The 22,173-nt window shown below is 35.1% G+C and overlaps 1 protein-coding gene across 7 annotated transcripts in view; it reads left to right on the plus strand.

Annotated features, from left to right (window-relative positions):
* ABI3BP (ABI family member 3 binding protein) overlaps positions 1-22,173 on the plus strand; it is a 248,619-nt gene that overhangs the window by 192,068 nt on the left and 34,378 nt on the right. For 3 of the 7 annotated variants that reach the window (XM_058437575.1, XM_058437574.1, XM_058437578.1), the window contains 5 exons: positions 8,184-8,243; positions 9,641-9,721; positions 11,898-11,975; positions 15,105-15,167; positions 16,816-16,890. In XM_058437575.1, the coding sequence (XP_058293558.1) occupies positions 8,184-8,243; positions 9,641-9,721; positions 11,898-11,975; positions 15,105-15,167; positions 16,816-16,890 (357 nt within the window). Of the gene's footprint in view, positions 1-8,183; positions 8,244-8,795; positions 8,844-9,640; positions 9,722-11,897; positions 11,976-15,104; positions 15,168-16,815; positions 16,891-22,173 lie in introns of all 7 variants that reach the window. The other 4 variants (XM_032150299.2, XM_058437576.1, XM_058437579.1 and 1 more) reach the window with 2 other exon arrangements.

The raw sequence follows: 22,173 nt of genomic DNA on the forward strand, positions 1-22,173 counted from the left end.
TAGTAAAGCTGTGACCACAGTCAAAAGACAGAATTATGCCAAGGGTAGAATGTCTTTCCTAGAACTAAATTTCCCTTATTCCCTGACTTACAAAAAATGCTGCCAATTCTACGGTATGCTCAAATATTTCACTAAACACAAAGATAAAGACTTTTGTTCTCCCCCACAAATGATAAATTAGTGTTTTTACAAATGGAGGCAATGATGTTTAGCCATTTACTTGGATACATAAATTGTACTATGTCCACATTGAATTTTTTCCCTGTCACATTCTATTTTACAAATTGATGGAGACATAGCTTGGGTTAAGAAATTTCTTTCACACACACACAATGGTTTCTTTAGCTACAAATCTGTTTTTTGCCAATCATCTGAGAAGGCCTTTTGTTCACATATGGGGAAGGTAATCTCATGTTTGCAGAGTATCCAGGGTAGGGATTTCAAGGACCCAGACATTTCATGGGTATTACCACCACTATTTACATGAAGTCTTCAAGTGGCCTTAGGAAGCTGCTGGTAACTGAACAACTTTCTCTAAAAAGCCAAGCTCATTTTTAATTAGAGAATCTGGGAAATACTGTGAGTTTTTTCTCTTTCCTTTTAAAGGTACAATTATTATAAATTCCTAAATGCTCCTAAAAGCATATAGAACATTTCCAGAGCCGAAGAATTTCTAAGCTATAGTTTAAAATGATAGCATTTTGGAAGCAAGCCTGAATTCACTTCCTATAATGTTTTCCAGATTGTATAAGCAAAGGCTATTATTGCTGCTGTGGTATAGTCAATTTGGTGGTGGTGGTAGCAGGCTAGAGAGAATCTCCTTTGCCCTGAAGTCTAGAATGTAAATTTGTACCACCAAACACAATAGCCAATATTATAAACAGGAAGTAAGAAAAAAACCTCATCTCACTTGCAAAAGATCAGCTTATTTTCAATTGTGGAAATTAATGGAAATTAATTTGTTATAGATAACAGTAGATTTGAGTAACTTTATTTACTTTTCCTTTTCAGTATAAAACATAATATTAGTATAATCTCATTACATCAATATATTGACTAGTTAAGTTTTTTCCTCTTTTAATATTTAATATTTACCCTGAGTTGGCCATTATTGAAGCCAGGTGGTGAGTACCTAAGAATTCATTCTACTATTTTTCTACTTTCATATACCTTTGGAACTTACCCTCATAAAATTCTTTTTAAGGTATATATTTTAAAATCTTCTCTGTTAGCTAGTCCTTCTCTTGAACCACATTCTTCAAATGTTCTCCCACAGCTAAGTTATAAAGAGTAGACCACTTTTGGCAGAAAAAAAAAAAAAACTTGCCTTAATTCTACCAACACCTTGTTTTTCATACAAACTCTAACCCGTGATCTTGATCCCTGTAACAACACAAATCGTTAACAACTATCCCTATTTATACTTTTTATCCAGAGTTTGAACGAGCAGAGTAGAGAACTGCCTCCTGGAACACTAGGGCCTCTCCTAGTGGTCTTCTGTCACCTCTCCAGCTCCACATGCTCAGAGTTAAGGTTCTGTCCCTAAATCTGGTGTTGGCCCTGCCATATGATCAGGGTTCTCCCTTGCCCCAGGAGTGTGGCACCCCCAGGAATAATCAGAAGGCAACTCTTACCACATTTCAGTTTTCTCAGAAGTGTTCAAACACATTGGATTCTGATGTGTTCAAACAGTTTTTAGATTTTATGTAGGCTCAAATTCACACCCTAATGAACCCAGTACTTTGTTTACCAGGTCCTGTGGGTTATACTTCAAAAAACAGAGGGTAAATGACATGTGTAGTTTAATATGTATTAGTATCCTGGAGCAATAAACTCTTCTGTAAAAGTCTCAAAATGTAAAATGTAGTGCTGAGATCAGGACAGAGTTATGTTTTATTGTGACATTTATCTCAAAATGTATTCTGAGAGAGATCCGAAGTAACAAACTTCAATTTCTTGACCTGCATCAAAAAGGAAGTCAGTCTCAGATTCATTGTACAGCACTTCCATTCTATAGATTCCTAGGCATAACATCAGCTTCATCCAGTGAGGCCTTTAGGAAAAACCTTCCAGCCACTCAGTTGAATTATCTATTACATTCAGTGAGGAATCTTGACAAATTAAGCCCACACTCCATGTCCACACCAAAATGAAAGTGGCTTTTCCCCCTATCTACCTTGAAAGAATGATTTAGAATTCAGAGCAAAGAACTTCCTTGCTAGAAAATAGGTGCCATTTAACTTGGAGTCTAAACAGGAGGTTCCTGCCTCAACAGAGTTCTGTCTTCCTTATGAGTTCCTTTCTACACCAAGAGCTGTCTTGGCTTTGTGGTCAACCTTCTGGCCCCCAGGCATTGGGATAGATTTCAGTCATCAAGAGCAAACCAGGAAGTAAATCTAGATTTCAGCCAGCTATCCAAATCCTCATGAATGTTCAACGTGTCTCTTCCCTTTGGAAAATTCTTATGTGTAGTCACACTCTTCAGGATTTCTGTAGTTAGTTTTATGTTTTCAGTTAAACTGGTTTTAAGGGGAGTTTTTCGTAAACTAATTAAGAATAAGTGTTTAATTCTAAATATTTCTTAAAAATTGAGCCTTATTGTTTAAAATGATAATTAGAGTTCATAAAGCAATCATTTGCTGGATTACATACTTTAAAATATTGCCAGATTTATATTAGGGAGAAACCCGATTGGACAGTCACCTAATAAATGTATTTTTTCTGATATAGTCTTAGAAGACAATACGTTTAGAATTGAGCAAGCCAAGATAACAATAGTTAACAATTATTTCCATTTATACTTTTTGTCAAAATAGGAGTTGGGATGAGCAGGATAGAGAACTGCCTCCTTAAGATCATACTGTTATTATTACTGTTCTACAATGTTTCATTATCATCTTCTCAACATTTTGCCATTTTTTCCTAAAGCTTCTTATTTTTCCCCTTAAGGATGTACTATGTAATTTTATTCTTTGTCAAAATAGTTTTTTTTTCAAACAATTTTCCTAGAGGCAAGACGTCTTTCTTCTCAAATATGAGAACTCAAATCAGGAGTTTTCAGCAATTTGCTTATTTCCCTGATGATATATTAAATATGAGTATGCTTTTCCCTCAAGTTTTAGTGACTCAGTGCCTTCCTCTTTGCCTCGAAATCTCTTTAAGCTTATGTATGCCATTGATGTGATTAATAAATTATTTCTTTAGATCTTTCTTTCTTTTCTTTTCTTTTCTTTTTTTTTTTAACAGGATATCACTCTGTTGCCCAGGCTGGAGTGTAGTGATGCAATCACAGCTCACTGCAGCCTCGATCTCCTGGGCTCAAGTGACCCTCCTGCCTCCGCCTCCCAAGTAGCTGGGACTACAGGTGTAAGCCACCACGCCTGGCCTAGATTTTTAAATAATGTTTTACAATTCCCTGGAAAAGAATTAGAGACTTTTGGGAGAGGTCAATTTGAGTCTTTAAAATGTTTCTTAGCAAAGTACAATGCTGGTTCATGAGAATTGCCCATCTTTTCCAGATTTGCTCTAAAAAAAAATCCACTAATGCATGTTCAATTCAGCAAATATTGCCACTTGTCTGCCTGGTTCCATGCTTAGGGATAAAATCAGGATTAAGAGAATTAGATATGATCTCTACCACCCAACACAGTGCAGGGGAGAAAACAGGAATAATATCAATAACTATAAAACAAGGCAAATCTCAGTAATTAATGGGTTAGTGATATAAACAAAAAATGAAATAACAGAAAAGTAATACATTCTAAATGTATGAATTAGAGAAGGTATTATCAAGAAAATGAGCTTTAAGATAGATTTTAATAGGCAAGTAGCTATTGATGATTTTTAAGGAAGCAAAGATTCAGAGGTATCAAAAGTGCTCCAGGCCAGGTGCGGTGGCTCACGCCTGTAATCCCAACACTTTGGGAGGCCAAGGCAGGTGGATCACGAGGTCAGGAGATCAAGACCATTCTGGCTAACATGGTGAAACCCCGTCTCTACTAAAAAATTACAAAAAATTAGCCGGGCATGGTGGCACACACCCGTAGTAGTCCCAGCTACCTAGGGAGGCTGAGGCAGGAGAATAGGGTGAACCAGGGAGGCGAAGCTTGCAGTGAGCCGAGATCACACCACTGCACTCCAGCCTGGGTGACAGAGTGAAACTCCGTGCTCCATATAGCTGAGAAACAGCATGATTCAGAATGACTACATTGCTGGCCATATGATGAGATTATTGAGAGACGAAGACTTAATGTAAATTGGATTCATATGTTTAAGGGCTTTTAGGTTATGCTAAGCACTTCAAAATTTTTTCCTTAGACAATTCGGAGACATTAAAATTGTGTGTGTTTCTTTTTGTAATCATGGAAGTGATATAATTTCATCTGTATTTTAGAAAGATGGCTGTGATTTTTTTTAAATGGAATATTAACTGGCAAAAAAAAAAAAAGATTAATAGCCAGGAATCACTTAGTAGGTTTGCAACAATCTAGAAAGATAAGTCTGAGAAATTGAACTAATTGTGGTAGAAAGGAAACTAAGGGAATAATGCTGAAATGCCTTTGGATATGGAACTACAAAGACCTAGAGAATGACCGAATGCTGTTATGGAGAGAAGGATGACAATGCTGTTCCTAGACTGGACAAGTAGTAAATAATAATGCCGTTAACTGAAACAGGGAGTAGAGAGAGGAATAAAGACGGGTGTGTACATGCTAGGCTTGCAGGGCCAGTAGGACTTTGAGTGGGAAGACCCTAACTGATGGTTGCAAATGTTTTCTGGACTTCTAAACAGAAGTCAGGATTTGGGGCACGGATTTAGGAGCCGCTTGTTTACATCTAGATAGTTCTTAAATCTTGGATAATATCATAGAGGAGAAAATATAGATGGAGAAAATAAGAAGCCGGAAATCCAATATTTAGGCAGCATAGTTATATTTAAGGAGTAGGCAGAGGAAAAAGAGCTTCCAGATGTTGTCAAAAAAGAATCAGGAAAGGAGTTGGGAGATGAGGCAGGAAAAGGCCTAAGAAGGGAAGGTTGGCAATGGCATTGCAGTGGCAATGAGATGGAGAGGGGTCAGAAGAGGCTGCCAGCTTGACCATGCATGTCCAGAATCCCACGCTCTGAAACCTTTGGGCTGCATGCTTCAGAATTAGCAGTTTCCAGATTTTAGAAACTCACGTGAGTACATACACCATTGATTAGAAACAGTAATATGTATTCAGTGAGCAGTATGAATAGTCTTACCAAGCAGAATAACTAAAACCTATAAACAGCCCTTAGATCAGTACAAGTTATGTTTTGCTATTGAATAGATTAAGAGAAAACTCAGCTTTCAGAGTTTCTGGACCTAAGAATATGATTAAGGCATTGTTGCAGGAAATGAGCGGAGGCTGGGCCACAGTGGATGAAGAAAATACATCTAGAAGGTGAGGAAGCCGAGGCAGATATACAGTTTTTTTATTAAAGGAATGAGAGCAAGAGAGAGGGATTGTTTGAAGGAGAAGCCATGTCAAGGGAATAGTTTTGTTTAAGATATTAGAGCATTCGAGCTGTTTTGTAGGTAGAGGGGAAGTAACATGGAGAAATGAAAACATGGACAAATAGAGAAAAATATAACAGAAATAACGGAAAGTAAAAGGCCTCAAATGAGATAGAAGGGAGGGTGGCCCAAGAGCACAGGGAAAGCCAGCAGGTGGCCTCCAACGGGGCTTCCGCTCAGACTGAACCTAATCGTACAAGGTTAGAATAAAGGAATAGAGGGTATAGATTAAAGGAATAGAATACGGTATATAGTCTATATGTCTTACTTTTTTAAGAGAATCAGTGTCTTTGTAGCCTATCGCCAGGGTAAACCTTACTGCAGACTTCATATTCTAACTTTATCAAAAGCAAACGCATTAATTATTTTCTAACTATCAAAACTTTCATGCACATTCATTTACATTTGTCTGTGACAGACATTGTGCATTCTTAGTTGTCTTGTGTTGACTTTTCTTTGGAGTGGCACGCTTTATTCAAAAAGACAGATTGGTTAGTATAAATGGTATAAGTTGGTTAACATAATTAAATCTAAAATTATAATAATAGTAAATATTCTTATAAAGAAATCAAAACTGCTTTCTCAGAAAATTGTCATCATTATTTTCATGGATGAGTTTCTCCCAGCATGAAAGATGTAGGTTTTAGGGATCGTGCTCTTGTTCAATTTAATATACAGAGGAATGCCACATAGGAAAAAAGAAAAAACAACTTGAATTTCTTGGAGCTGTAGTTGACTAAGTAGGAGAATGATTCATATTACTTTCCTGTAAATATTTCTATTTTTTTCCTTTCCACTGATTTCACCTGCTTAGGAAGTCTGCTATGACAGTTTATTAAATCATCACTTCACGGTTAAAAAGAAAAGTGCCAATTTTAGCAGCTGGAATCCACATTACCCCAGCCTCAATTCCTCAGTAAACTAGAGCAGCAGTGAATAATGTATTTACAGTATGGTGGATTTATTAGTACCACATCTCTTCTCAGCTTCTCCTTTCCTTAATCCCAGCTCCTTTTTGTTTGGTGTAGTACTGTAACTAACTAGGGTATTTATAAACTAAAGGCTGCTTTGAATGTTCATGGCCTTCACAGAGCTAAATCAAAGTGCCTTCTTCAGCCTCAAGATAAACATTTTCTTTCATTTACAGCTGGAAATTTCTCATATGTTACTATTTGAATCCCCAAATAACTACATGCAAAGGCAAAATGTTCACTATTGTGGTGGGCTTTCTCTACCTTATCAACCACTAATCTTTTTAAAGTTTCCTTTTTTCTTTAAGAAAACAATCCATATTTTCAAATTCCCTTGGATATTACCTTTTAGCTCATAAAAGTTCTGAGTCAAGTTTCTGTTCAGTGTACCAGTTTTCACAATTGTAATTTCACTAATACTTAGCAGCCTAGTCTAAGAACAGATGTGGCATGCAAGTTAAACATGATTCCCAAAAACAATAAAAAGAGATTGTTCATTTTATATAACCTATTTCTCCACTAATGGTAAAGTGGTGCTTGGCCACCTCATAATTAAAAAAAAAAACAAAAAACAGTTTTCTTCGTCTTTCTTCTGAGGCAGAGTTCTAGCCTGAATCATAATTTTTTTTCCAGCATTATATAAGATGCAAGGAAATTACACTGCCTGACAAAAAGATACTGGTGTGTATGAAAGGTTTAGTGTGGTAGGAAAACCTTTCACTGAGAGAGTAGTCCTGGGTAGGTTTGTGGGGAAACTGAGTTGAAGTACTTTACACTATTTGTGGAATGAGATTTTGTTGTAGAAATCTGGTACTAACAAATAGACAAATCACCCTAATATTTTCCCCACTGAGAAATACGGTACCAAGTTTCCAATCTACTGTTTAATTTTGCTAAAATAGAACACAAACATTAAAAAATATACTGGATTTCAGGCACTACATATACGAGTAGGTCTATTGTTCAGCTGACATTTTTGTCTTTTGTTTTCATATGCTTATGTCAAGCATGCTTGACACCTAATATACTGGAAGCCACACCACTAAAGAAGACAAAAATGCCAACAGCTGTCATTTACTAAGTAACAAGCACTATCATTAACTTTACATGTGGTATCTTCTAATGACTAGCTGATTCCTTTTGCTTCATTTTCTCCCCCCAGCAACTGTAAGTGCCATTTAGAATAAGACTGTGTTATCATCTTCTTACATATTCAAGATTTTTCCATTTCTTATTGTTTCCCCCCAATTTGTAGCCACTTTTGTACTTTATCTAAGATACATATTTTTGTTGCTGTTAGTGGACTTTCAGCATGAATATCAAACAGCAGCTAACCACTTTGTGCAAAAACCGACTTTCTATTTTGAAAGCCACTTGAGGGAGCTCTACCTCATTGTTTAATTATGTTAGCTATCTCCTCTTCTTCCTCAAGGAAGACTTCAAAATGAACTGTGACTGACTTCATTTCTGTTTCACTGCCACCAGAACCTTCCCTGCACGGTAACATTTTCCCATTTTGAAGAAAACAGGCATCTTCTCAACTTTGGTCATTAACCATTGTAAAAATACTTTTGCTTCATTCATGCTTTCTGGGATTTTTATATCTGTTGGTTAAGCTCACTCCAGTTGGGATATTTAGAGTACGCAGTGTTTTATAATCTTTTTCTTTCAGCTCCAAAAGATGTGCTCCTTCCTCATAAGCCAGACCCTGAGGTCTCTCAGAGTGAACCTGGTAAATTAATTATTTCATCCTTCTGGCTAAGAAGTATATTTTTCAAAAAATTCTTGAAGTAAATATATTTTTAATGGTTGTGATATGGAAGAAATTCAGAGATAAAAATATGGGTATAATGCATATTTCCTTTGGGTAAATTGAATCATCTGGTTGAAATATTTTTCCTTGGTTAAGTGAGGGAATAGTACATGGGTTCATTGAGGAGATCATGCTAAAATTATAAATACCATTGTTAACTAAGCCAACTCTTACATCCTTTCAAAATGTAAATGTAGCTACATTACAACTATGGAGGTACTTTTAAGTAAAAAAAAGTGGGTGCCTACTCAAAACTTTCCCTAAAGTGACAGTGATCGAGAACTTCAAAGTTTTAGTTAAACTAAGTTCTCTGATTGGCATCTAATGTGAAGAATTTTCTCTTATTTATTACAATTCTTAGAGAACATTTAAATTATTAAATCAATGCATCTAAAAAAATAAGGCAACTATTTTGACTTTGCCAGGTAGTAATTCTCATAAATATGTTCCTTTGGCTTGCTTTTGGCATAGTTCTGCAACCTGTTACCTTTATATTTGAGCCACCAAAGACAACAATAGGTAATGGTTTTCCCATATTGACCAACTCTGTTTTCTTTGCTACCATCAAGATTGCAGGCCTTTCTCAATGATCCTGTTGAAACATCATTTCTTCTCAATCCATTTCATCATTTCATTCTCATTATTATTACTCTTTCCAAAATAAAAAAGCAATTATTTCAGTGTTGTAATGGGTTTGCTTTGAAGACTACCTTAAGACATTACTGAATCCATCTTCATTTACTTCATCTATCTCCATGTTTCAAAACGAGTCCACTGTGTTTACTAATGGTGCCCGTTTAACAATTTCCATTGGTTTAGTGGTTCTCAGCTGTAATGTAACATACTAGTATGAGGTAAGTTTGAAAGATACTGCAAGTAATTATCATTATTGGTCAAAATACTGAAAATTGCCAGTGATTTGTCCTTGAGTCTGCTTGAGCAGACTCAAGGAGATGATACCAACAATGATGATATTCTCACTCATTTTGTAATCATGCATGCTCTTGAATAGGGGAGAGAGGGACAAAACTACAGCCAATAGTCCAGGACTGTGTCTAACCCACACCCCATCTCAACCAGCCATTCTGATGGATTGGTTCAAGAATAGAATGTCATGTAGTATGTGTCCTGGTGGAAAAACAGTTGAGAACCATTATTCTAATATTCCACAGTCGTTTTTCTGAAAGTTGTGTGCACACTTAACTTTCTTCTTTCCTTTTTCTATTTCAAATGAAGGAATTTCATGTAATACCAATCCGGTCTGGTGCTGGCTTTGAATCTAAAAATTTACAACCTTGGTCCTTTTCTTTTTGCAGCTCCTCTAGAGACACGAGGCATCCCTTTTATACCCATGATTTCCCCAAGTCCTAGTCAAGAGGAACTACAGACCACTCTGGGTAAATTTCGTTTTAATACTTGTTGAAGAAGGACTTGCCTTTTAGGAATTTCCCTTAAAGTAACCATAATACATTATGTTCATAGATTGTTTCTAAATAATAGGTTATTTAAAAATCCATTTCACTCAATACTTTTACATTAACTGTGTATTTGTCCTAATATGCTGATTTTCAATATAAAATGAGAATGTTTTAACACATCTAAGATGTGTTAAATTGGCTGTGGTGATTAAGTGTGATTTCGAATACTTAAGAATTTTAAGTATTCTAAAAAGAAAAACATTCCTAAATCAATGCTGTTCTTTTTTGTTGCTTTTTCTGTATTTTAAACTGCATTTGGGAAGAAAAATTACTTATCTAGTATTTATTAAGCTTTACTGGGTGCACTGTTAAGTAATGCAGTTCTATAAAGAAACTTTGAAAGAGGAGTCCTTACCCTAGAGGGCTCATCTCTAATATGAAGACAGGACTTAGTTACAATACTGCAGCCTCTGTGCCACCCAATACACTACATGCCTTTTTAAAATTTAAACCATGTAACTCTGTGAAGTAAGTTCTATTACTTGCTCCATTTTACAGATTAGAAAATTGAGGCATAGAGGGTTTAAAAGTTTGGCCAAGGTGAAACAGCTGGTGTCAGAGCCAGGATTAGAATCTACACACTCAGCCGCCAGGGTGCCTAGGATTAATGTCAATGTTATACTAATTACAATGAGTGTGATAGAGAAAAGAGCAACATGTTGAACAAACAAACTACCTGGAGAAATAAGGAAAGGCCTCTCAGATTAGGGTCATTTACACTGGGTCTTCAAGTTGGAATGAGAGTTGACCAGTCAAAGATGCAAATGGTTCTTTCAAGTTACAGACAGATGGGAAAGGGGCACAGGGCAAGGAATGACAGACTAAACTGATGAGCAGGTAGTTGCCTGGAGAAACAAAGATGGGTAAGTTGGAAAGGTCCATCGGGATGAGCTGAACATGCTCTCAAGGAGTTCAACACAAATGTGTGGGAAACTCCAGTTTGCCTGCCTCTTGGTTGAAAATGAACCAAAAAGCTAGAGTTTTGGCTTGTATTTGTTGGCTCCTCTCTCCTGTCTACACTGCATCCCATATGGCTTTAAGTCAGTGGCCCTATTTGCTTCCCTTCATTCCTTTTCTAATAATCCATCCTTTGTGGGTATCTACTGAAATAAAGTTACTGATCACATTTTAAAATAAAATCCTTTTGGAAGAAAAAATTAAAATCGAGCAAATATATTCTAATCAAATATTCATCTAATCTAGCTTATTTCTGCAAAATCAATGGCGCCCATGATGACAAAGTTGAAAGTGCTTTTCAAAAACCACTACTGAATATGCTAATTATTTAACTTCTACTCCCTATTTTTCTAATGTGTCTTGGTTTATTCACGTCAGAACCATTACCTGTCAATTATCACAAGTATATTTCTTGAGCAGAATCAAGAGAACACAAAAGCAGGACAGAAAACAAAAAGATAGCAGTGTATCATTTATACCAAGTATTTCCTTGGATCCAGTATGGGCAAAGTGAACAGTGTAATTTGCTGTGTCTATATAATATACGATTTCAAGGTAACATGGGAATGGAAGTATTGCTGTATGTATTTTTTTTATTTTGTCAAGAGGATTGTGTTTGTATGTCAAACATACGCTCTGATTTTCACATGAGAAAAATAGAATATTTGTTTTATGTGATGTAAATATACATCTTTTCATATGATATTGAAAATATCATATGAAATCATATACATCTTTTCATATGATATTTCCTTTCCGGCTCATCAAAATAACATGTGGGATTTATGGGCAGGAAAGAAACATGAAGGAGATAAATACATCGAGGCAACTAGGAGACTTTCATACATGAGCCATATCCAAGAATAGCCACAACTAGATTAATGATACAATGATCGTGAGCTAAAAGCTTTTGGAAATCCTTATAACAATCATTAAAATAATAGTGTAAAACAGCAGATATCATAAAGGAGAGTTATTAAAATGTACCACTAACTTTGAATTATTGTGATTACTGAGTGTATTTCTAAGTGCAACTTATCCTTTTATTATTGCATGGGGCAGAAAAGAGTATGGGTTTTTTGGTCATATTCATAATGGTAATTATTTAAAACAAGCAATCTTACTGTGTTTTCTCTAGAAGAAACAGACCAATCCACCCAAGAACCTTTCACAACTAAGATTCCACGAACAACTGAACTGGCAAAGACAGCTCAGGGTAATCCTCTCCCCTACCTCTGGAGAATAACTTTTCCTTATTTGCTTTTAATCGGGAAAGAAATTTTCTTTTCAGAATGTCATTTCTCATCACAGTGGATTACTTGATTTTTTTATCATTTTATAGGTGAAAGAAATCAGCCGAATATGAATACTTATATGAGTATCAGTTGAATGTAGGCAAGACAAGATCTTTCATTGGCACTTACTTTTTTTAATGTATTGTTGACCACTTGATGCTTATAACTAAGAGTGGAAGATCCCATTTTTTCCCAACATTTGACCTTCATTTGTCTCGTTTTCCATATCTGATAAATAATAACCGTTGTCTTCCTCTTCCTGCTCCCTCTCTAACTTCCTCCTGGTCCTCCTCCTCCTCTTCTCTCCTTTTCTCACTTTCTCCAGTCTTCCCCCATTTGATGAAACACACTAATAAGAAAAAAGCTATTAAAAAGAAAAATCACTTTTCAAAATTATGCCAATATTTAAACATCCAGAGAAGTGATTTCCTACTTTTTATTTCTTCTCTGTGATTTTCTGCTTTTGGGGAAGTGAACTTGCCTACACAAAGCTCTATCTCATCTTCATGCACTCAGGAGTCTTCCTGTTTATACTTTTCTATCCTACTATCCTACTTAGGTTATAACACTTGTGGACTGCTAATACTTTTTTTTTAATGACCCCTTTTGCCCATCTCTGCCTCTATCAGATGGTAGAAAGCCAAAAATAAGACCAAAAAAAGCAAACATTTAGGGAGTTAGAAGACAAATAAGTTTATGTTGCCCATTATGAGTTCTAATTTGAGGGGGAAAGTTGGTGGGAAAAGTTTGATAATAAGAGGAAATGATAATGAAAGAAATCTGATTTTAAAGTACATGTGTCACTGGGGCAATATTTATTCCAAGTAAACATGACTAAGAAAGACTACAGTAAAGGGCAGTTCCTTTAAATTTTCTAAATCTTTTTTACTTGTTTGTTTGGTTTAACTTTTTGTTATGTTTTAAACTTTTATTCAATTACTTCATTTAATTTTTAGTTGCTGTTAAATTATAATTATACACAGAATTCTGAAGTATAATATAATGACAGCCCTCTCAGATCTCTATTACCAGCCTCAACAATGAACAGATGCTCCATTGTGATATATCCCTATTCCACCCTGATTTCTGTATGTTTATTATTTCATGTTTTTGCAAATCTCTTTAATTTCTGGCTTAAGAGAAGATAGCTGGATTCTCATAATCAATCTGTTTTTACCACAAAATACATAAATATTTACAACAAGCATGATAAATAAAGACTTTCATTCCACACAGGTTGTGTTGCCAAATGAGAAAGATTTCAGCTTTTTAGAGATTTAAGGATTTCAGAATGAGGATAAAAGATCACAGACCTGTTCTTTCCTCATTTTGCCTTTTCCTACTTTAAACAGAATATTGTATTAAATATAAATTTCACCTGTTATTGGGAATATATCCATGATCTCATATCATTATATAAATTGTCTTAACATATTTGTATATGTTGACTTTTTTCTTATATCCTTAGCTGTTTTTCTATGTTTAAAATTGAAACCCTCAAGGCCATATATTGTTTGGTGATGAGCTATATGAGTAACTTACAACCTAAACTTAAATTATATTTAAGCTCTTTTATAAAAAAATTCTTTCTAGATTTAAATGAAGACTATGGAGAAAACTAAAACAAAAATTCAGATGCCATGGCTTTGAAATCATGTAGTGCTGATTATTTCTGTGGTCTATTCTCAATCTCTTTCCTGTCCAAAGTCTTAAAATTTATATATATTCTAGAATGAGACAAGAACTATGATTCTTATCTTTTTTAAGCAGAAGCAACCTAGCATTCAAAGGGATTTACGTGGAAAGATGAAATAGGTTAAATTAACAGGGAATCCCACCATCTCAAAATTGGAAGAAAAAAATCACAAAAAATCATCAGGCACTTTAAGGTCTGTGAGAATTAATTTTTATGGTTATTATACTTGGGAAAGCCCAAAATAAACCTATAGAGAATTTCAGTGTGTGTCCGCTGTTGTTGGCTTGAAGTATGGCAAAATTCTGCTCATCACAGTCTTTACATTGGAAGTTTATAAATGAGCTACATTATAACCTATTTCACAGGCATACTTTGTTAACTTAGTAGGCAAGGCATTGCTGATTTATGGCTATATAAATATCCACTCGAAATGTGAATAAAATCATTAAAACGATGTAATCTACTTACATAGTTTGCAAGAAAAAATTTTTCCAAAAACATTCCCAAGAAAGCTGGTGGCAGAAGGCAGTATGTGATGGGGAATTGGGGACAGAGGAGAGCAGCATGGAATAGATGAATTCCAGGATGAATGCTTACCTTAAAACCTTAGGATGCATTAATATCTCAGCAGGTTCTCACAAGTTTGCCTGCGTGCAATGGTCACCCACTTATTCATTCATTCAGCAAGTCTTCATTAGGATGCCTTTCTGTGCAGGTGCTGGATAATCGGCCCAGGGATTATCTGAGTTCTTGTTCCTTGCTTGTCCTCTTTTGATAGGCAGGGTATCAGATGCCATTTTCTGTCATTTCTACAGCATTATGGATGACACTGAGTACTCATTTCAGGTTCATGAGCAAAGACCATTTGATAGAGACCACATACTCCTACTCTTTCTTCTTTACCTACCTAAACATTCATTTCTCTTTTTACCTTTAAGATTGTTTGACTTCTTTAGCAAAATAATATTTCACAATGACTCTTCACTGAGAGATTAGATGGATCGATGGATGGACAGATGAACAGACAGATGGATGGCTTATGGGTTTATCATGCTAAGCAAACATCTGGTAAAATGAAAGCTCTTGAAAAATAGGGACAAAATGATGACTAATCCTTAACACACCTTACAAATGAACTACCTCATTCTATGTGCATCTTTAATTTTCAGTCATGTATATTTTCTTTGTTTTATTTTCCTTTAGCATGAAGTCTATAATGCATAATGGGAATTTTCTGAAACTTCTTTATATGTCCATGCAAAGTGTATGAGTTGTTGGTACCTAGGATGCTAAATCTCCATTCAGGAGGCTTTGGTCTGTTGCTTATTAAATAAAAAGTGTTCCTCTGTTTCAGCACCACACAGATTTTATACTACTGTGAGGCCCAGAACATCTGACAAGCCACACATCAGACCTGGTAAGTTGTTTCTCTGATGACTTAAATAATCAGCAGGCAGGGGAAGATACGAAATGGATTGAAATAGCCAAATAAACCAAAGGGGGCCCTTACATTGCAATAAGAGACGTACGGAGACTTTGATCTGTGTGGATAAGTGGAAAGGTACTGATGAATCCATAAAGGAAGACTTGACTAAGGAGTTTAAGGATAATCAGATGCAGAGATCACTGTGAAATTTTATTGATTTAAAAGTATTTTTAAAATAGTGTTGGACAATTTTCCTGACAAAGAGGTAGCATAGAGTTAGCTATGACATGTTATTATTTAATAGTTACTTTCAGATATTCTTTCTCTCTGAAGAAAAGATGGTCTCTTTTCAGCATAGAAAAGCTCTTGTTCTGGGAGAACATTTTTACTTGATTCCTTCAGAGAATAAAAATATCACAAGTTCTAAACAGCAAAAATAGTTATATATTGGGAAATATGTTAAATTTACTAAATTCTCCAAAGGTCCTAGTATTGCCCTCACTGGAGCTTGTTCAGAAAAAAAGTTAACTTGGAGGGATTGATCTAGTTCACGTAACTCACTCTTATGCTGAGGCACGAGTTGGACCAAACACTGGTGTTTTATTTTCTTTTTTTTTGTGATTCTAAGGAGTCTTAAAGTTCCAAATGATGAAACCTGCTTATGAATGAATGTTCTCAGTGAATGCATCTTTAGAACAATAGTTTTATATTCTTTGGTTTATGTAGAGTCCATATATTTTGTTATAATTTTCCAACTTCTAAAGATAATTGGGCACAGAAATCTTTTATAACCATGTGTATCTCTCTGTGACTTTGTGTGTCATGATAGGTGTTGAGAGCTTAATGTGAGACTGGTTATATTAAACATTTCTAAAAAATAAGCAGTAACGATCATGGCTAATAATGACCGAGCACTGGCCATGTGCCCTGTGAGGTACAGTTGAGGAAGCTGAGGCACAGAGAGGAACTAGAAAGTGGATCAAAAGATGAGCAGTATGGCTCCAGAGCTTCTCACATAAGCACAATACACTTAGTGCTCCTCCTTAAAGAGTCTTCTAAATGGATTATAAAATAGGTCACCTCTTAAGGCTTTGGTAAGGCTATGACTCTCTCCCGAGCAGGAAAGGAAGTAAAATGGTTTCATCAAGTTCTGTGCTTGACAATGGACTTTGTGAAAGGACTAGTATAATGAAACCTCTGTACCTACGGATTCCCACGAAAAGAAGTGGAAGGACTCCAACTTATGAATGGAGGCCTTGACAAATACACTTCAGATTTTGGTTTTTCATTAGACATATGTAGTCCTGATCTTTCTTCAGTTCCTTTTTGGAATGTATCTAATGCCTATAAATGAGACAAGATCTTTCCCACTTCGGATTATAAATTCCCTTGCCAGTTACTTTTTCAAGTCAAGTATTGAAGCACAGTCATCACCTCAGAATACAAATTCACGTCTCTGTTTTCAAATTCAAGTCTATTATTTTTATACAAGACTGTGGTTTCTATATTCTGAATAATATTTTTGGTAAGTCATCTTTTTTATTGCCTAAATGACTTTCAATTCTCTGAGAAATTTTGTTTTTCTTGGCTGCAAACTTTCAATAAGAAAATGAACTATTTATATCCCACTTTATTTTAGTTCTGAATAGGACAACTACAAGACCTACTAGGCCCAAACCCAGTGGGATGCCCAGTAGGAATGGAGTGGGAACAGGTAATAATCACAAGTGTATTTCCTTTTTATCCTGTCAAAACTATAAGTGTTATTTAACTTTATGATATTGTTGAATTCACATTTTAATTTCCTTTTTACCAGTTTTTAAAGTTCTTAGTAATTCTGTAACTGAAAATTATAACTCAATCCAAAATCAAAACTTCAAATGTCTCTAAAAATAGTGAAGACTTTTTCACTTTTCCTAAACCTAGTCTACTAGTTACTATATATAATCTTGCTTCTGAAAAAGATCCTGATTAAGTATAAATTGAGTGAAAACACTAAAAGTAGCTATTTCCCCTAATTTCAAAATACTTTTTATACACAAACTGGTCTTTGAACTATAATTAGTTGGTTTTTAAGTTTATAATTTAACAAGTACCATTAAAATTTTTTTGAATGACTGCATCTGTTAGCAATCTGGAATATGAAATTTAAACAAGAAATATTTAATCAGAGCAATTCGTATTTGGTTACCCTGGTAACAGTCATTAATGTTTTCAAATCATTCATCTTAAATAACATAGCTGTAATCTAATCAGATCTATGGGAGTAAGTATTATGCTAGAAAACCTAGGATACTGATCTGATAAATATTCAAACACCCAACTTCATGGATAAATGGTAGTTATTTAGATGCCTTAACACAGAATTGTATCATTCCCTTTAAATATTTTTAGTAATATAACTCTTGTGTTTGCTTAGGTAAAAAAAATTAGAATTTATTTAATGTAGATATATCTGATTAACCCATGATGGTTCTCTAATGAGAAAGAGATATGAATAATACCTAGAGATATTTAGTCTAAAAATTATTGAGCTTTGTTTAAGAATGTGCCTTTTTCCTGGGTTCACGCCATTCTCCTGCCTCAGCCTCCCGAGTACCTGGGACTGCAGGCGCTCGCCACCACGCTTGGCTAATTTTTTTTTTGTATTTTTAATAGAGACGAGGTTTCACCACGCTGGCCAGGATTTTTTAAAGCACTTAGTTGCTAGGATGGATGTGAACTTCTATTCTGCCATCTAAATGATATATTAAAATACTCCAGGTTAATACATGTTATTTAAATATTACCAGCTTCTATAAATGCAGTTTTGATTGTGAGACCAAAGACAGTTTTATGTTACATTTCAATCAAAAATCATTCCAGTGCTGTTTCATTAATAAAGTGAAATGTAAGAATGATAGGTCTTCTCCTATAAGAGATGGAAAGGTTCTTAAGCATAATAATGAATGTAAACTAAACCTCAATCTTAAAACCATGAGTTTGCCAAGTAAAAAAGGTCTAAAACAATGCCAGTCACAGAGTAGTTTGCTCAAGAGATATTAATTGGACCCAAATTACCCTAGATAACAACCACTATGGACTTGCCTGTATTAAAGTTATAGTGTGACAAATAATATACTATACATGAGCCATGTGCTATAATTACATTATTTGCCACGGAAGATGTCAGAGTCTGCGGAGGAAGAATGGCATAGTACAAAGACAAACCAAACGAAATGGCCATTTAGCCTTTTAGCTGCATTAGTTATAGGGAATGTCAGAACTTAGGTCTTGCTAACAATATTTTTAATTAGCATTAATTTTGTAGGCAGTATTTGAGGAAAGTAGCCTTTTTAAAATCCCATAGCAAAAAAAAAAAAAAATCTAGGGGCAGCTCTGGGCAATTAAAGAGGCAAAAACAATGTGTCAGCAAAAAGTAATCCTCTGCAAGAAAAAGGTATGCCGATTTTGAACACTGAGATAACATGATGGAAAAAAAACACACATATATACTTAGCCATACTTATTGAAGAATATGACCAATTCCTCCATGAGAAGTCAAAATTATCAAAGTCCCTTTATATTATTTTTGTTTTACTTGGTTATGCTTAAATGTACAGTAGCATTTAGCTTTTGTACTATAGTATAAGATTAGTTGTCTTCAGTTCTGCTGACTTCCTCAAATCTCAAAGGATATTGGGAATAGGTGAACCCAGTCAAATTATGAAATTCAGTAAAACCAAGAAAGGCACCATCTGTAGAAATTTCTAACAAAGCTTTGTTTTTGGTTTTAAAAATCACTTTAACCACATGCTCCAATGTATGTGTGTGTTGTATCACATGTATGTTACTCTACTAATATATATATCACTGCAAACTCTGCCTCCCAGGCTCAAGCGATTCTCGGGCCTCAGCCTCCCAAGTAGCTGGGATTGCAGGCATGCATCACCAAGCCTGGCTAGTTTTTAAGGGATAAAATATATGCAACATTTTTTCACCGATGATACTGATACCTTTGTGCTCTCACCAAAAATGCCATTAAAATATTTGACCAAGAGTTAAAGAAACTATTCAAAGTAACTAGATAGCCAAGTCTTTTTGCTTTCTCATTAGAAATTCTCATTAGAAAATGTTCTATGATTGAATATTTTGAAGAGTCAGGGATTTTTGTTTTGGGGGTTTTGTTTTTTTTTTTTTTTTTTTTTTTTTTTGAGACAGTCTGCTCTGTCGCACAGGATGGAGTGTAGTGGTGCAATCTCAGCTCAGCATGAGCCACTGCACCTGGCTATTTTTTTTTTATTATTTAAAAATAAAGTATAAACAGTGTTTTGCCATGTTGGTCAAGCTGGTCTCAAACTCCTGGCTTCAAGTGATCTGCCCACCTCGGCCTCCCGAAGTGCTGGGATTACAGGCATGAGCCACTGCGCCCGGTCAAAAATTCAGTTATTTCAATACTTGGTTTTTATGGTTGTCATAGCTCAAACAAAAACACACAAAATACTTGGATCCTACATTCTTAGCTCCATTTGCTAAATTGTAATACTAATTTTACAGTCCAGTTCCCCAGGAATCCCAAATATTCATTGAAATCTAGTTAGTAAGCTTTCAGATGCCTGAGATTAATCAGTTTTCAATTAGAAGGTCTTTTGGAAGATTTTTAAACAGGACAGAAAATTCCGTTTACAAGTATGAGCGTTCTTACAGTGACATGTATTTTCAGTAATAAACGTATGTAACCAATGGAAAAAAAAAAAAAAAAAGAATGTGCTGTTTGTACTTGATTATTACAGTCTCTGAATTTCTAGGAATTCACTTATCTTCAAACCAAATAATGAGGCCAATACTATAAATTCATGACTTATGAAAAGCAAGAAAGCATCTCAATATCTATTTGTGCTCAGCTACTCTTTTTATTCTTCCCAACTGTGGGATTAGATGGTGCACAATTTTTCAGATTGACATAGGCAATTTGGTTGTAAATGGAGCCACCTTCTCTCAGATCCTTTTGGGAGGAAGGCAGGTACAAATTGTTTAACAATCAAATAATTCCTTGGAAGTTGCATAAGTAAAAATAAAAGAAAGCACTTAGATGTCAACCAAGCAAATGAAAGAACAGTAAAGTAGCTGTGATCACACTTGAAAGCTACTAACCTTCACTATAATACTGATTCTTACTAGGAACATGCAATTATCTCTCACGGAAACAAACCATTATTATATTTTAGCTTATCAACAATATAAATATTTTTCCAAAGCCCATTTGTATTACACATGGATATCTATTACCTTCTTGTATACATAAAGTCAACTTTATAATAATGTATCCAACTTAGCTTTGGAAGAATAATATAGCAGGGCTTTTTCAATTTAATTTGTCAATTGTTGGGAGAAATTGGGCTGGTGGGCACAGGTAGACAACGCTGTGCTCACTGTTTCCTCTTTCTTCACTCCACCTCCATCCCCAACCAAAATTTTCTGGGCCTGGTCTATATTCTTTTATTTGTCAGTTGGGATCCCCTGACAAGGAAGAACTTGCTGCCTGCCTGCAGGGAGTGAGGTCAGCAGATGGCATCTAGCTATCATCTCCTTCAGAGTAAGCTTCAACCAGAGGGCACTGAATGGAGATCTGGGCAGTACATCTCCATGTTAGCCACAGTAATTTATAGCAACCAAATGGGATTCATCCTAGGAATGCAAGGTTGGCTCAACACTCAAACAAATTAGTGTAATTCACCATGTTAACAAAATAAAGAGGAAAAATCATATGATTATCCAAGTAGAGGCACAAAAAAACCTAGACAAAATTTTAAATTCATCCCTAATGAAAGCTCCCAGGAAATTAAAAATAAAAGGAAGTTTCCTCAATCTGATAAAGGGCATCTGTGAAAAAGCTACAACTTTCACACCAGCAGTAGTTGTGGCCGAGTGGTTAAGGCAATAGACTAGAAAAAGCTGCCACTAACACTGTACTTAATGGTGAAAGACTAAACACTTTTCTCCTAAGATGGAGAATACAGCAGGGATTTCTATTTTCACCGCTTCTATTGAATATAGTAGTGAATGTTTAGCCAATGCAGTAGGCAAGAAAAGAAGTAAATGGCATAAAATTCAGAAATTATAGATAACATGATTATCTATGTAGCATATTATTAAGGAAAACAACAGCTCTCAGATATTTGCCTAGAGAATACTATTTTCAGAAATTGGTGAGGAAAAAATGTTTAAAAATCTCTCCTCTCCAGGTTGTAGACTTACCTTAGTCCACCTTCCTTTGATTCTGCGTAGTTTTGATCAGACTTCTTTATAGAAATGCAACTGTTCACAAGAGTTTATTTTCTTCTCTGACACAATTCTACTGTCTCATCCACACTTACTTTCAGTCTCTGTTGACTCTTTTAATGCATCATTTTTGTGTTAAATGGTTTCATGTTCAGCCTTGACGTCTTACTCAGAATATTTATCTTTATTATCCATCTCACATACATTTTCCTATAGTTTTTCTTGCTGAAGTTTTCAACTCAGATATTTCACATTTTAAAAAATTAGTTAATAAAGGAAGTGTTTGTGATCTATAGGACATATTCTTTTTAATTTTATTTATTAAAATTTTTATTTCAATGGCTTTTGGGTTTTGTTGTTACATGGATAAACATGAATGGTTTTTTGTTACATGGATGAATTATATAGTGGTGAATTTGAGATTTTAGCGCACTCATTACCTGAGTAGTGTACACTGTACCTAATATGTTGTGGTTTTTATCCCTAGCTTCCTCTCACCCTCCCCCTTCTGACTATCTAAAGTTCAGTATATCACTCTGTATGCCTTTGTGCACTTACAGCTTACCTCCCACTTTTAAGTGAGAACATATGGTTTTTGATTTTCCACTCCTGAGTTACTTCACTTAGAATAATGGTCTCTAGATCCATCCAAATTGCTGCAAAAGACATTATCATGTTCCTTTTTTTATCACTGAGTAGTATCCCATGGTGTATATATACCAAACATTTTCTTTAT

This window comes from Hylobates moloch, unplaced genomic scaffold, assembly GCF_009828535.3.
Source record: "Hylobates moloch isolate HMO894 unplaced genomic scaffold, HMol_V3 SCAFFOLD_4, whole genome shotgun sequence".
Taxonomy (NCBI): domain Eukaryota; kingdom Metazoa; phylum Chordata; class Mammalia; order Primates; family Hylobatidae; genus Hylobates; species Hylobates moloch.